This window comes from Hyla sarda, chromosome 4, assembly GCF_029499605.1.
Source record: "Hyla sarda isolate aHylSar1 chromosome 4, aHylSar1.hap1, whole genome shotgun sequence".
In the NCBI taxonomy this organism is placed as follows: Eukaryota; Metazoa; Chordata; class Amphibia; order Anura; family Hylidae; genus Hyla; species Hyla sarda.
Window position 1 is genome coordinate 62756245 of NC_079192.1, and position 16733 is coordinate 62772977.

At 47.9% G+C, this 16733-nt stretch overlaps 1 protein-coding gene across 3 annotated transcripts in view; it reads right to left on the reverse strand.

Annotated features, from left to right (window-relative positions):
- Window positions 1–16733, reverse strand: part of LOC130368017 (golgin subfamily A member 6-like protein 22) — a 56136-nt gene that overhangs the window by 15657 nt on the left and 23746 nt on the right. For all 3 annotated transcript variants that reach the window (XM_056571190.1, XM_056571188.1, XM_056571189.1), the window contains exon 6: window positions 15567–15637. In XM_056571190.1, the coding sequence (XP_056427165.1) occupies window positions 15567–15637 (71 nt within the window). The remainder of the gene's footprint in view (window positions 1–15566; window positions 15638–16733) is intronic.

Genomic DNA, 16733 nt, shown 5'->3' on the forward strand with positions numbered 1-16733 from the left:
CCTGAAGAAACCTCCGTTATTACTCCCGTCAAATAGTCCCGAAAACGGCCGTCGAACAATCCCATTTCTGTCTATGGGATTTTTCGACCAATCTTTTGCATCAGGTATATGTCAGTTTTTACTAATCTCCGTTATTTTTGCCGGCACAAAAGACGTTGCATGCACTAATTTTTGTTCCGGCAAAAATAAAAAGGTGAAGTAACGTCCGGTAAAATTTAACATTGAAGTCTATGGGAAACGGATGTTCACAAAAAAAAAAAAAAAAACATCTATTATCGGTTATTGTCCATTTTTTTTTAATTAGATGAAGGAATGTCCAGCGCAGGATAAGGTCACAAAGGAACTTTATTAGCGACCACATGGAGCACACAGAAACACCAACGCATTTCAGGTCAAACTGGACCCTTAATCATGGCATGATTTGACCTGGTTTACTAAGAATGTCGGGTTATTTTCAGAGTGTTTTTTTACCCCCCGGGAAAATTCTGTCGCATGATATTAAAGGAGTAGTCTAGTGGTGACTCAATGGTGAACAACTTATCCCCTATCTTAAGGATAGGGGATAAGTTGCAGATCGCGGGGGTCCGACTGCTGGGGCCCCCTGCGATCTCCTGTACGGAGCCCCGACAGCCCGCGGGAAGGGGGCGTGTCGACCTCCGCACGAAGCAGCGGCTGACGCGCCCCCTCAATACAACTCTATGGCAGAGCCGAAGCGCTGCCTTCGGCAATCTCCGGCTCTGCCATTGAGATGTATTGAGGGGGCGTGTCGGCCGCCGATTCGTGCGGGGGTCGACACCCGCTATCAGGCCGGAGAGCCGGGGCCCTGTACAGAGAGATCGCAGGGGGCCCCAGCGGTCGGACCCCCCGCGATCTCAAACTTATCCCCTATCCTTAGGATAGGGGATAAGTTTTTCACCACTGGACTACCCCTTTAAATTCTGTCGCATGGAGGGGAAAAAAAAGCAAATAAATAAAAAGAAATTCCATCTAAAATAAATAACAAAATGTACTGTTAAATGCTACTAAGGGGACTAAGATTTAAAAAAAAAAAAAAAAACACACTTTTTAACAGATTCCCCACACTTCAAGGCAGTCGGGTTTTCAAGTTCAACAATTCCCTATTTTTCTAGTGGTTTTTTTTTTAAACACAATTGTCGGATTTTCAGGAAAAGGTCGGGAACACGCCCCTAATTATGCAAACCACGCCCCTTTAGTCAGGTAAAAAAAAAATACTCAGAGTAATTGGAAAACTGTGTTTTTTTACCAGTAAAAATATGTCGCAACACAAATTGTGTTGCATAACCCGATAAAAAAAGAGTCGGGATCAGGTTAGTAAATCAGGGCCAATGTCCGATACAATTGGTCATCGGTTCTCATCAGTTATCATCCGTTATTTCATCCATTTTTTCATGACCCGTTATTGCTGAATAATGGGTGTCAGAATGCAGAAAAAAAATGTAGTGTGAAAGAAGCCTTAAAATCTGTTCCAGGACGACCATTGTATGTTGAAACCATTGTATGTTGAGACCATAACTCTATGGAAACCTGGTCATTTGTTCTGAAGCCCCAAAATGTCATCCAAAAATAGGAAAAAGAGTGAGGATTAAAGAAAAATAAGTAGATAAATGATATAGATAAAGCAAATCCTGACATATAAAAGTAATAAAGATCTGCTGGGAGCTGTAACTCTTTTTATTATAAAAATGAAAAACAAATCTGATACAAAACATAAAACAAAAACAAGCTTAACCAGCTATAACAAACATAACATAAATAAAATTACAAAAACAAAATCTGCCTAACCGGCCAGCCCAAATTTACTAAAATATACTTTTACTTTTTTCACATACCAAAAAACTAAATATCACACTCAAACACGCATTCCAAAAAGAACATAAAAATAGCCCAACTTGGCTTATAAAAATATATAAAACATAAAATAAGCACGACTTGGCTATAAAACAAAAGAAAAGGAACATAAAGGTAGCACAACTTGGCTGTAACTCAAAAATGACCCTTACCCAGGGGAAAAAAAATAAAAAAAAAAAATAGTAAAAAAAAAAAATAAAATTTCAGCACAACTTGCTAATAAATAACACTCTGCCTCACAGCCAGAGATCCACCGGTGAAAGAAGGGCAGGGAAAAGCAGCGCGGAGACGCGGCCGGAGAGAGGGCCCAAAGAGCCCAGCCCCACGCACCGCCCCCGCACGGCCGCAAGGCCCGCGAAGCACGCCCAGCACGGCAAGGAGCCGAGGACGGCCAGAGAGGATCCGCGCGCGGCCCAGAAACCGGCGAGAGCCGGACCCAAAAAGAGCAAGCCACAACCGAAGAAAAGGACAACACCGCCGAAAAGCGAGACCGCGAAGCCGGAGGCGAGGAGAACAGAGACACCAGAGGGGAGCAGCCCCCCCAAGGAGGAAAAAATAAAATATAAAATTTTATACACAAACATGTATACATGCATATACGCAAGCATACACATACATATATATATACATATATATATATATACATACACACACATATACACATAAACGCACACATATACATACACATAAACACATATGACACGACTTAACTACTGGCCCGACTGCACTATACACTATATAATATAAAACAATATAAATACAAAACCCAATATATACAAAACACAATATATACAAAACTTACTGAAAATACACAAAAATATACTACAGAAAACAACGGAAAACACCTACACTAAAACTGTCCCCTCACCCACACCACCCCTCCTGTACATGGGTCAGAGTCCATACCGTCCATACCGTCCATACAGTTCTCAAAGTCCAGTCCTTAACTGACCCATGTCAGAACTCCAAAACACCACAAAACCACCACCCACAAATACACCCTCCCCACCTAACACTCCTCCCAACCAACTTATATACAAACTTATACATTCTGAACCACCACCCCCTTTAGGCCCAAGTTTGGTTGCCTGTAAGCCCTTCATACCATGTAAATTGAAAACAAAACAAAAAGCTAATGTGCACATGCATCAGCCCACCACCAGGGAGAAGGATGGCAGACCTGATACATAAATCATTTTATACTCTTTCCCTAACTCCCCCTACAATTCTCCCTAATTCTATCCCTACAATAAATCTGACCCTGCCCTCACCCTATCTCTACCCCTATAACACTGCCCCTAACCAAAAATAAAAGGTACTCTACCCAAAAGGTTTAGTACCTAGGGCACGTGAAATGAGAAACCTCTCCACAGGAGAGATGCCCTACTGGTACCAAGACTGCCATACTCCAAAGACCTGATCTTCCCGAGGTCACCGGTGATGTTCCTACAGACCTCCACCTCGGAGAGGATTTTCTGTTGGGTCGACACTAAGCACCGTGCGTTCCACGTGTAGTACCTAACCACTAAACTGACTAAGAATAAAGTGCCCCGATCTCGGCCACCCAGGTTCCTGAATGCCCCATAAGCCCACTCCGGATAGGCAAGGCCGGCAAGTTGACTCCAGCCGATGGAAGCGCCCACCCTGTTGTAGACCCCTATGTTAAAGGGACAATGAAGCAGGAAGTGGTCCATGCTTTCCAGCGTGTCCCCGCACTCTTCTCGGGGACATCCCCGGTCATCAGAGTTCCTGTACTTCAGGTTGTCCTTTACACATAGCTTCCCCTGAAAGCAGCGCCAGGCCAAGTCCCAAAACTTCTGGGGGATCCTTTTCATGTTTAAAAGATACAACCCCTCCCTCAGATCCCGACCTGGGCAGTCCCTGAGCGCCAGAGGCTTCTGGAAGTGGGTCAACAGAACCCGTTTGTCAAGGAACTGCCTTGACTGGGTCCTGATCTCCCACACTCCCAGACCCCACCGACGTATCGCCTTCAGAGTCGGGGTAGCGTAAGCCGGAAGATATCCATGGGGCGTACGGAGGTCCTTCACTTGCCCTCCTGTCTCCCATTCCTGGAAGAAAGGTCGAAACCACTCCTTGCAGGAGAGTACCCACGGAGGAGCCCTCTCTTTCCAGAGGTTTGCAATGTTGGCTTTCAAGAAGGTGTTCGTTAAGAACACCACGGGGTTTACCATAGATAAACCCCCTAGTCTCCTCGTGCGGTACGTAACCTCCCTCTTGACTAGGTTCAACCTGTTCCCCCATAACAGTTGGAAAAACAGGCTGTAGACCCTAGTGTAGTAAGCCTCTGGTAAGATACATACACTGCCCAGATAGATAAACAAGGGGAGCAGGTACGATTTGATCAGGTGTACCCTTTCCCTGAGGGTCATAGACCAACCCTTCCACTGGTTCACCCTCTGAGTGGCATCCTGGAGCTTACCGTCCCAGTTTTTGGTGGGATAATCATCCTGGCCGAATGTGATGCCCAGAATTTTTGCTGACTCTTGGAGCCCTGGAAGGGTGTCAGGGAGATCAAACGTGGGATCTCCCCCTCCCAGCCAGAGACTTTCACACTTATCCCGGTTGATCTTGGACCCGGATGCCTCCGAGTAGCGGTCCACCTCTGACATCACCACATCGACCTCCTCCCGTGAGGAGACGAAAATAGTGACATCATCAGCGTACGCCACTACTCTCTGGGCGACATCCGGCTCCGCCAGAGTCATCCCGACTCCCGCCAACGGCCCACAATCTACCCTCCGGACGAAGGGATCGATTGCGAACACGTATAACAGCGGGCTCAAAGGACAACCCTGACGGACTCCGGACCCCACCTCAAAAGAGCTGCCAGACCAACCGTTCACCAGCGGGAAACTCTCTGCCCCTGCATATAAGGTGACAAGCCAATTCACAAAAGTACTCGGTAAGCCATATCTCAGGAGGACGGACCAGAGGTACTCGTGGTTCACCCGATCAAATGCTTTGGCCTGATCCAAGGACAGCATGTACCCCTTCCAGAGACCCGCACTACTCCGCTCCACTGCCTCCCTGACACTGAGGACAGCACTTAAGGTGCTTCGGCCCGGAATAGAGCAGTGCTGGGCCCCCGAAAGGAGCCGGGGTGCAAACTTCACCAACCGATTAAACAGTATCTTGGCCAGAAGCTTCCTGTCCGTATTGAGAAGAGCTATGGGCCTCCAATTCTCAATCCGGCTAGGATCTTTACCCTTTGACAGAAGAATCAGGGCTGACCTCCTCATTGACTTTGGTAGAGTGCCCGAGGAGAGACACTCATTGAATACCTCAGTCAAGAGGGGAGCTAAAGACTCCTTAAAGGTCCTGTACCACTCGGATGTTAAGCCATCCGGGCCTGGCGACTTCTTGGGGGCGAGCCCCTCGATCGCCAGTCTCACTTCCTCTTCCCTGATTTCTTCTGCCAAAACATCAAGAGAGGGGTCTACCCCTGGCTCAGGAATAGTTTCAGCCAGGAAAGCCGACATCCCGTCTCGATTTAGATCCTTCCTTCCCAAGAGGTGCGAGTAGAAGGATCTGACGACCTCCAGGATCCCTGATCTGGACCGATTCAGAGATCCCGTACTATCAATCAGTCCTGAGACCACTTTACTACTCACTGACATCTTACAGTTCTTGTAAGGGTCGGGCGAGCGGTACCTCCCGTAATCCCTCTCAAAAACCAAAGATGCGTGCCTATCGTACTGACACCCCATCAGCAAGGATTTCACTCTGGAGATATCCTCCCGGCTACCTCCAGTCGAGACAAGGAGCTCGAGTTTCCTCCTCAGACCCCGATACAGGCGGTACCTATTCAGGGACCTGAGGCTCGAGAGCTGGCGGAAGAACCCCGCAACCCGCTTCTTGAATATCTTCCACCACTCTGACTTACTACTACAAAAGTCCAGTAAAGGTACCTGACTCTGAAGAAAGTCCTCAAAGGACTGTCTTATCTCCGCTTCCTCCAGGAGGGACGAATTCAGCTTCCAATAACCTTTACCCATCCGGGGGGTCTCTGAAACATTCAAGGAAAACAAAATCATACAGTGATCGGAGAATTCCACCTCAACCACGGACACTGCGGAAGAGACGGCTTCCTCCTTTAAATAAAACCTGTCTATCCTAGACCTGCAGCTACCTCGATGATAGGTGAAACCCACGTGGCCTGAGGGGCTCCGGATGTGGGCGTCCTCTAGGCGAGCTTCCCTAACTATATTATTGAGGGCCACGCTATCGTAAGCCAGCGGACCATTGGAACCTCTCCTATCTTGGGACCTCGTGACATTATTGAAGTCCCCTCCAAAAATCACTTGCCGGCTAGTAAAAAGGAAGGGCTTAATCCTCATAAAGAGATCTTTGCGGCCCCACTTGGTTTGTGGGGCGTAGATGTTAATGAGCCGGAGCTCTTGCCCCTTCATGAGGACATCTAAGATGAGGCACCTCCCCATTTCTAACTCAATAACCCGTCGGCATTCAACCGGAGCGGTAAAAAGGACCGCCACCCCACTATACGGCTCAGCCGCAAGAGACCAGTGGGAGGGACCGCGCCTCCACTCTCTTCTGGCTTTTACCAGGGAGGCTAGATCTGACAACCTGGTCTCTTGCAGATACAAAATGTCGGCTTCAACACGGCCGAGAAAATCAAAGGCTGCGAATCTAGCCGTATCAGACTTTATGCTGGCACAGTTAATGGATGCCAGCGTCAATGGGGTGAGTGCCGCCATCATGGGTGATTAAGTTAGACGGCCTCACCTTTATTTCTTCTTCCCCTTCTTCTTCGTGCCCTCATCCCCAGAAGAAGAAGAAAGGGCAGGACCGCTTTTACCCCTTTTTTTGGACTCGCTCTGGTCCATATGGTCCCCGTCTCCGTCCGACCCCGGTCTAGCCCTGCCCCCTGAGGAAGGTGCCCCAACAGGACAGGGCCCAGTTCCCCCCAGAGGCTCTCTCTCCCTAGGCACCTCGCCCTCACCTTCCCCCTCCAAGGAGGGGGAGGAGATGTTATCAAGGACGAGGTACCGGTTTGACAGGTCAACCAGAGGGGGGGCAGTCAGGCTTCCGCTTTGGACCCGGCCCGCAGTACGAGGGAGAGAGGGCTTGGACCTCTTCTTTCTCCCTTTCCTTTTGCCCTTGTCTTTCTTTTTGGCCTTCTCTACACTCTCCTCATCCACACTTTCATAGTGGGAGGAATCGGAAGAGTCGGCCATATTGCCTACCTCTTCGCCCAGTCTCCTGACCTCCTCATCCAGCACGTCCTCCTCCAGGGCTTCAGTCATTTCAGGGCCAGCTTCAGGAGCAGGGGCCGGAGCTACCCCCGTCACTTGGGCACTCTCCTGCTCCCTACTCCTCCTCCGATTTTCCTCCCGCCTTAGTTTGGCGGGGCCCTTCTTCCTCACTAGCCCTGGTGCGCCCCCATCCCTGCTCGTACCCTCTCCAGCCGAGGCGACTTCACAGCTCTCCCCAGCCGGAGCGGCCGCCGCACGGGCGAAGGCGCTAGGACAACGGCTGAAAGGGTGCCCGAGGACACCACACAGATGGCAGCGGATCTGCCTACAGGATGCGGCCAGATGACCCACCCCACCACACAAAGCACAGACCTGTACAGTACAAGCTGCGCTAAAATGGGTGGGGCTACCGCACCTGTGACAGACCTTAGGCTGCCCCTGGTAGAAGACCTGGATCCTGTCACGTCCAAGGAAGGCGGCTGACGGAATGTGGGCAACCGTACTCCCTGAACGCCTGAGTTTGACGGAAAACGTCCAGGCCCCGGACCAGATCCCGTGCTCATCAATGTTTTTCTTGGGCATGTCCGTCACATCCCCATACCGACCGAGCCAGGTCATGATGTCGTAACAAGAAAGTGACTCGTTACGGGTCAAAACGGTCACCTTCTTGACCGAGTTCTGACGGGAAATTGCCTTTACGGCAAAATCCCGCCAGCCGGGCTCGTTCTTCGCCACCTCGTAGTTTGACCAGAAGAGTTCGAGACCCTCTGGCCGAACGAAACTGACGTCAAACTCGGACGTACCGTAGGGGTGGATCAGGGCAAAGATGTCACTCGCCCTGAATTCCATCTGGAGGAGGAGCTCAACCACTTTAGCGCGAGGTGGGCACGCATCCTCACCCCTCCAAATCAGACGGACCACATTCCTACGGTTATTGTCCTGCCCGGTTGTCGGGAGGGACCAGACCACCTCCCCATTCTGCTCTCGGAAAGCCCCCAAACCGTGCCTCTCTATCCAGAAAGACAGGTCGACCTCACCCCTTCCCTCTACCTGGATCGACCTGTCTCCCCTACGCAGAGCCTCCAGGAGGCGCTGTTGCAAGTAACCCCCGGGGACGGACGGAGACGGGGACCCCCCTGGACCCCCGGCAGCGACATTAGCATAGCTCCTAGGAGCAGTCACTGCCGGGGGGGCAGCCGGGCCAGACCCAGACCCAGAACCACCATTCACACCACCACTCACATCATCCTTTTTCCCATTCATACCACTACTCCCACCAACATTCACTCCACTGACACTCCTCTCATCCACAACACTACTACACTCAGCATTCTCACTCATACCCTGCCTAACTGATTCTGGGCTGGCTGGGATTTGTAGTACCGCTGGCTTAATTTCCGGCTTGGCTGCTGCTGCTGATGATGATGATGATGGCTCCTCCTTCTGAATGATCAATGGTGCCTCCTGAGTCTGGGGCTGCCCCACCGAGCGCACCCCAGCTCCTCCCACGGCGCCATTGCCGGACACTGATCCCGACACCGGGACACTCCCCCCCCCTCACAGGGGAGTGCCCTGCAGTGCCCGCAGAACACACTGTACTCGGGGGACCGCCACCCGAGCACACAGACACAACGCTCTCTGGCGCCCGGACACTCCCCCCCCTCACAGGGGAGTGCCCCGCGGCGCCAGTAGTGCCCACAGTACTCGGGGAACCGCCCCCCGAGCACACGGCAGCATAACTTGCCTCTGGCACTTGGACACGCCCCCTGCCACCCTGGGGCGGTCCTGCAGTGCCAGAGCTGCCCGGCATGTGCCCATCCTGCCCTTCCCTACCGACAGGATGGGTGGGCTTCACAACTATTGCGCCCTTAGCCGTTGCTGACGCCTTACTGTACTCCCCGTGCTGGCCCCGCTCCACCACAGGAACGGGGTCTGGCAGTTTGGGGGAGCCCGCAGCCTGAACCAGCTTTGCAGCTGGCCCAGACTGCTGGAAGGGGACAAATACATATTGTACCGTCTCCTTTGTCTTCCTTTTCTTGGACCTCTGCTTGACCACCACATCTTCACACTCCTCGTCCCCAAAGGTGAAATTCTGGAGGTGGGCTGGGGACTCCTGCATTACAATTGCCCTCAGCAGACCCCCAGCCTCACCCTCCACGTCATCCTCCTCACTCTCGCTTGGCGGAAGTGCCACCTGTCCAGCCTCAATGTAGCTGTCCTGGGTCTGGGTGTCACCTGGAGTAGCTACAACTCCCACACTTTCCTCCATCTTCTCCTCTTCACCACCATCCTCACTATCTTCGCCGCCACTACTCTCCCCATCATCCACCTCCACCTTACCTGGGGATTTCGTGGCGGCAAACCGATCGCTGTTGATCAGCTTCTCCTTGAAGAGACCGCTCCCCTCCACTATCTCCGCTCTCCTCGCCTCCAGCTTCACAATCTCGCCCTTCAGCGATGTTATCCTCTTCTTCAGTTCTGGCTTGCTCTTTCTGGATCCGGTACTCATCAGACTCTGGGTCGCACGCAGATCCTCTCTGGCCATCCTCAGCTCCCTGCCGCGCTGCTCGTACTCCGCAAACCTTGCGGCCATGCGGGAGCAGTACGTGGAACTGGACTCGCCGGGCCCACTCTCCGACCACATCTCCACACTGCTTTTCCGTGCCTTTCTTCCACCAGTGGATCTCTGGCTGGCACCCGTAGCCTGGGTAGCAGAGCCTGCATTGCTGCAGACTCTGCCCGATCTTCTCCCGGCCGGAATAATGGCTGTCGAAGTTTTCACTCCACTTCCCGCCAGCCTGGAACGGGGAGTGGAGCCACGAGGCTCCATTGCAGGAGCTTCTTCCCCAGGAATCTGCCACAAACCTGGGGAAGGCTTGTTGGAAATCTCTGCTTGCTTCTGCTCTGCTGGAAGTCTCAGGAGACACACCCGCACACACCCTGCTGGGAGCTGTAATCACTGTCTATGTCAGTGTTTCCCAACTAGGGTGCCTCCAGCTGTGGCCAAACTACAACTCCCAGCATGCTCGGACAGCGAGTTGTAGTTCGGCCACAGCTGGAGGCACCCTTGTTGGGAAACACTGGTCTATTTATAGGACAGGAGCTTCTTCAGGGTCCTGTACAGTACACACAGTGTCCTAAAAAAGTAACATGGAGCCGCCCCTACCTGGTGTCCAAAAGAGCAGCTAACCCTGCACAGGTAAAGAGTACAGAACATGTAATACCTCCCTGTACTGTTGGGGGCGCTACCAGACACCAGTCAGTGCATGCACTTCAGTAATACAGGGGTTTTACCAGTGAATGCCCATTCAAATTGGTCAGATTTTCCAGCCATTGACACATTTCACAGATCTGGACTGTCTGTAGTATTGTAAGTTGAGTCTGGTTTCAAGTTACAATGGTCCAGAAAAGACCATTGTATGTTGAAACTATTGTATGTTGAGGCCATTGTAAGCTGAGGGATCACTGTACATTTAATTTCAATGGTACATTAGGCTATTGCGCTATGTATACCTCCAACACACTAGCCTCCCATGTTTAAAAAAATAAATAAAAATGTACAAAGTGTTTTACATCTTTTATTTTTTTCTGCTGTGGAAGGAAACCTTCGCATGGAGAACATCCACACTTGTTGCAGAATTTGTCCTTGGTGGGATTTGAACCCAGGAACCCAGTGTTGTAAGGCAACAGTGTTAACCATCGAACCGGGGGTCTATGTATGTCAGTGTTTCCCAACCAGGGTGCCTCCAGCTGTTGCAAAACTACAACTCCCAGCATGCTCGGACAGCCTTCGGCTGTCCGAGCATGCTGGAAGTTGTAGTTTTGCAACAGCTGGAGGCACCCTGGTTGGGAAACACTGCTGTATGTACTGGTAGATTTCCTAATGTATATAGCAAACATGCACCACAAGCATATTGTGAAAACAGCTTCACAAAGTAACTGGAAAAGCAGAGATTTTGCAATGTATAGACATGTGGATAGATCCAAATGGGATGTCCTAAGAAGGCCAGTGTAAGGTGCAAACCCCCCCCCCCCCCATCCCAACAGGTTGGCACATAAATGCACATGTTGCATGTTAACTGAGCTATCCGCTCTGCTGACTGGCGAGCCATCCTGCCGGGCGTGAAACAGGTGGTGCAAAAGCAGAAACCGGCTAAATCCTAAACAGGAAATGGCATGTCATAGGTTAAAGGTCTGTCCTTCAACATTTTACACTGTGATTATTAAATTAAAATTCATTACGCTGAACAGCTAAATCTTGTCCACTGCGATATGTGGCCACCCACATATGGGAAATGTTTAGGATATCCTGCTGTATGACCTGACCCTTATGCCATGCACCTGGTGTTTACACCAACCAGGCGATGCCCGCTTGTGGTCAGCTTTTCTCTGTCCTGTCATTTAAAAATTCAGTTGCAGGGATAAAAAAACTGTCCATTAAGTCTAATATTAGAGAAGAAAAACCACAAAAAAAAAAAATTAAACCCCTAAAAGATGGGCCATCTGCTCATACATTCCAACGTCATATGGACAGACATTCACTAAGGTTTCCCACAAATTACAAGAAAATATGGGTGTAATTACAAAATTGCCATTCTCAAAATTGTTGGGGTCTCAGCTGCTTGACCACTAAATTCTATGAAAGGGAAGGAAATGTCCAGGGCCAACTCGTAGAAAAGGGAACTTCTTTATTAATTCATTCAGTTGCCATAGGTAACAACAACAAGGACTCAAGTAACGTGACGCGTTTCGGCCCGTAGGGTATGACTAAGGCCCTACGGGCCGAAACGCGTCAAGTTACTTGAGTCCTTGTTGTTTCCTAGGGCATGAATTAATAAAGAAGTTGGCGCTGGACATTTCCTTCCTTTTCTATGTTATGTGGATGAGTCCAAGTCCAGTCTGGGCGCCTGTGCAGGGGTGAGCTGGATTCTACTGTTTTCACTTGACTACATTCTATGTTAATGCTACATATACTGGTTGGGCAAAAAACTAGAGCACCCCCATTTTCACATAGTAAGGTTGAATGCTTCCAGACACACCTGTCCAGTGGCAACACATCCACGTGTAGCTTGTTTCACTGTCAAAGTGCTTTTCTGTCCCTTGGGTCAAGCTTTGGCTTTCGACCACAGCTACTTCTGTCTGCAAATGTTTTGCCGGTCTTTGCATATTTGGATGACATCAAGAAAACTGTAGATCAGTGTCTCCCAGCCAGTGTGCCTCCAGCTGTTGAAAAACTACAACTCTGGTAGGGAAACACTGCAGTAGACCTTAGCACACCCATCACCTCAAGTCGCAGATGCCCTTATCAGGTGCACCGCAACAATCTCTCCCCTGTCAGCTCTAGCATATCATGTCCCTAAAGCAGATTTTAAGAAAAGCACAAGTAATAAAGTTTATCAATAGCAATATGTGGCTGAGGGAAAATAAAAAGAAAAGTAAGGCTGCGTTCACACCCTTCCTGTTCTTCTCCCGTCAAAAATAAAAACTGACTTTAAAAAAAACGGACAATAACGGATGTTATCTGTTTGGATCCATTATTGTTCAGTTAATAAAACAAAAAATAATTATTTTTTTGTTCTGAGCATGCTCAGAAGTAAAAACGGATCAAAAAACTGATTGAAAAAACGGATGCAAACGGATGACATTAAAGGCTCATCCGTTTTCCATAGACTTCAACGTTAAATTTACTGTATCAGTTTTTCTTCCGTTTTTCTGACGGGAGAAAAAATACTGCATGCAAAGTCTTTTCTCCCGTAAAAAAAAAAAACGTAAATAAGCGCAGACGGGTGAAAACTGATGTGAAAGGATTGTAAAAAAATTCCCATTGACATCAATGGGATTATTTTACAACCATTTGTAATCAGTTTACAAGCAGCAACAACAGAACCTAAACAGGGAGAAAAAAAAAAAAAGGGACAGACGGCCGTGTGAATGCACCCTTACCGGTGATGGCAGGTGTGTCAGAAAGGGGGTTCTAGTTATATTTTCCAACCCCTGTACACATTAAATCTCAAATAGGCACTGTCAGATTCAAAAAAATTATGTTGTACATCTTGGCAAAAATCTTAAATGGGCACTGTCACCAACTTTATTTTTTGATATGTTGTAGTACTTATGTACTACAACATATCTCTAATATACTTTTATAATTTTTTTTTTTCATTAAAAAGGTTTAATTTACATTTAAAAACCGGCTACTGAAAAAGGACTGATTTTGGAGTGGCAATCAGTCCTTTTTCAGTTAGGCTGCACTTGCTCCCTGCCTGTCAATCAGACAGGCGGGAGCGAGCGCATTGGCTCCCCGGCCACTGGCTGGGAGGCCACTCCTCCCGCACATCGCCGCCGCTGTCCCTGCACGCCCACTGCCGGACTCTGCAGTAACTGCAAGTGAAATGAGGGAACGGGGTATGCGGGGCGGGGGGAACAGTCTAGTGCCTTAGTGGGGAGGGTGGGGGGGGGTAACGGGCTAGCAAAAAAAAAATAAAAAAATAGGATGGTGGGAGCTACCCTTTAACTAAGTATTTTGCAAACAGGATGCCTCCAGCTGTTGCAAAACTGCAACTCCCAGCATGCCCGGACAGCCTTTGGCTGTCCGGGCATGCTGGGAGTTGTAGTTTTGCAACAGCAGGAGACAAACTGTTCGAAAAATACTAGTCCAACATTGATACAAGCATATAATCTCAATGACAAAAAATAAAATAAAATATTTTATATATATATATATATATATATATATATATATACATATACACACACATACACACACACACCAAGACAGAAATGACCGAATGCTGCAAAACTCTGCATGCAGTTATATTTTTAGGAAAATATGTAAAGTATTACAGGTGTAGTCTGATTAGATACTGGGTCTTGCCACAAGAGGGCATAAAATTGCTTCCCCTGTTGCCCTATGAAAGGGCTCTCAAAGATTACTTTTGGGTAGTTTAACTACTGGCGGGAGATCAAAGACTGCTAGACATGCACTTTGACATTTTGCCCAGTTGACAGATTTTGAGAGGGGGGCACATAATTGGACTAAAAGAAAAAGGAAGTTGATTTAGATGAATTGCCCGACATTTAGGCAGTTCTGACCGAGCTGTAGGGAGCACTAGTTATGTGAGGGCACCCGCACACAGGCTTCAGACAGCCCACCAGGGAACATGTATACCAATATACCCAATCGTACCTCATCCTGTAACAAGGGTAGAGGCAGCCCAACAGGGTATTACAGCCTTCTTTCATTTCTACAGTTTTCCGCCAATAAACTTAAATGGGTACTACAGCCAAATGATAGGGGATAAATAGCTGAACCGCTGGGACCCCCGCGATCTCCGGAACAGGACCCCGACTCGCTCACTGAGGAGCGAGAGTCGTCGACCACTAGATGCCATGCACTCCATTCATTTGTATGGGAGCGCCAATGATGCAGAGTGCTGGAAAAAGAATGATGCAGAGTGAGGAAAAAGACAAAAAAAAATTTCAAGGACAGCGCCTCATGTAATTCTGTGGGTCCTAGTGTCTGTCTGTGAGGGTTTATGATGGGACTCTCACCTGGATAAAACCTTGAGGTTATGCGTATCACCCCTGTGGTTGGGGTACTCTAGGAGACTTGCAAGCCGTCTCGGGTACAACCAGTGCCAACTGCATGGGACCGGTATAGGAATATGCAGAGAAAAGAGGATAAAAAGGACTGTCTCCACTAGGCGCTATCTCCAAACGATGAATAAAAGATGAGGAAGTTCCTCTTTCTTCAACAAAAACTTGTTTATTGAATAAAAATAACGGATTACATCAAAGCAAGATGCGTTTCGGGTGTTGTAGATCAGTTGCAGAAGAGGAAGGGTGGTACAACACTCAAAACGCGTCTTGCTTTTATGTAATCCGTTATTTTATTGAAGAAAGAGGAACTTCCTCATCTTTTATTCATTGTTTGGAGATAGTGCCTAGTGGAGACAGTCCTTTTTATCCTCTTGTCTCTGCAGAGTGCTTGACTCTGGTCTCTTCGGTGCTACCATGAAAATCAATGGAGCGCCTGCAGTCTACCGAATGCGGTCCTCAATGAGAGCCATGTCCTGTTCCAGTGATTGCGGGCGATCAGCTACTTATCCCCTATCAACAGGATAGAGGATAAGTTAATTTTGGCTGCAGTACTCCTTTAAGTCCAATATTGTAATCATATATCCTAATTACATTTACATGAAAAAAGTTTTATTCAGCCCAAACAACTCCATCTTGGTGTGGTTTTTTTTGTCAATGAGTTTATCTATGTCTGATCATGTACAACATCTGGAGCAAGTCATTACATACATCTAACCATTGTATACTTTTTGTACAACATGATAATGCTAACATTGAGAATGATACATAATATCCAAAGCAGTGCCAGGTAACATGGCTCTGGGCTGTACGGCACTCTTTAGGCATGCTGCATTCCTCAGTGTTAACATCAAAACCACAACTCACCATCCTCAGGGCTGGAAAATATTCCCAAGGCATGAGACTGGTCGACCCACTGCAGGCGGAAGCCTCTGTTTCTGCAAAGCACACACAAAAAAAAAAATCACCATTGGCTTCATTCCATATACCTCCTGATTCAATTGCATTAACAAAGATTTATGATAGGAAAAAATTGTGCAACACAATTCCTAGAGATTATCTGCCTGCTGTAAAAAATTGTTACATAATATTCAACAGAAAAAATCTGTAGCTTACGGCCCCTCTGCAATGTAAAAACTGGCCACAGCTTCTTGTCATTAAGAAAGCTGTACACGTCAACCCCCTTAAATGGGCGCTGTCACTTTAAAAAAAAAAATAATAATAATTCTGCCATGTCCTAGAGACATGTCAAAAGTTCAAATGTTTTGATCAGTCAGGATCTCCATGCAGAGACCAGGACCGATCAGGAGAAAGATCAGGATAAACGCATGCCAACGCATTTTATTCCCCGGCTCTCAGCGATCTTTGTCTCAGTGCTTCAATATAAGTCTATGGGGAAGCAGAAGTGCCAGAAAGTTAAACAGATTTGTAAATTACTTCTATTAAAAAATCTTAATCCTTACAGTACTTATCAGCTGCTGTATAATACAGAGAAAGTTCTTTTCACTTTACATTTATTTTCTGTCTGACCACAGTGCTCTCTGCTGACACCTCTGTCCATGTCAGGAACTGTCGAGAGCAGGACAGAGGTGTCAGCAGAGAGTACTGTGGTCAGACAGAAAAGAAATTAAAAAAGTAAAGAACTTTCTTTGTATTATGCAGCAGCTGAGAAGTACTGGAAGGATTAAGATTTTTTTTTAATAGAGGTAATTTACAAATCTGTTTAACTTTCTGGCACCAGTTGATAAAAAAAATAAAATATATAATAATAATAATAATGCCCCCCCCCCCCCCCCCCGGAGTACCCCTTTAAACTGTGCAACCGTGTGCTTCTCCCTGCTTTCTCCTAGTCGTGGGGGTCTCCGCACTAAAACCCAGACCGAATAAAAGTACTGACTTGTCTCTCTCCAAAAAGTCTGGTTATTCATGCCCCGATTAACTCATTGTCATAGATGACAGAAACATGTTGGGACTTTAGTATTAATCACTGACAGTCTGGAATACTAAGGTTTATTTACTGGTTTTGCTGTTAGG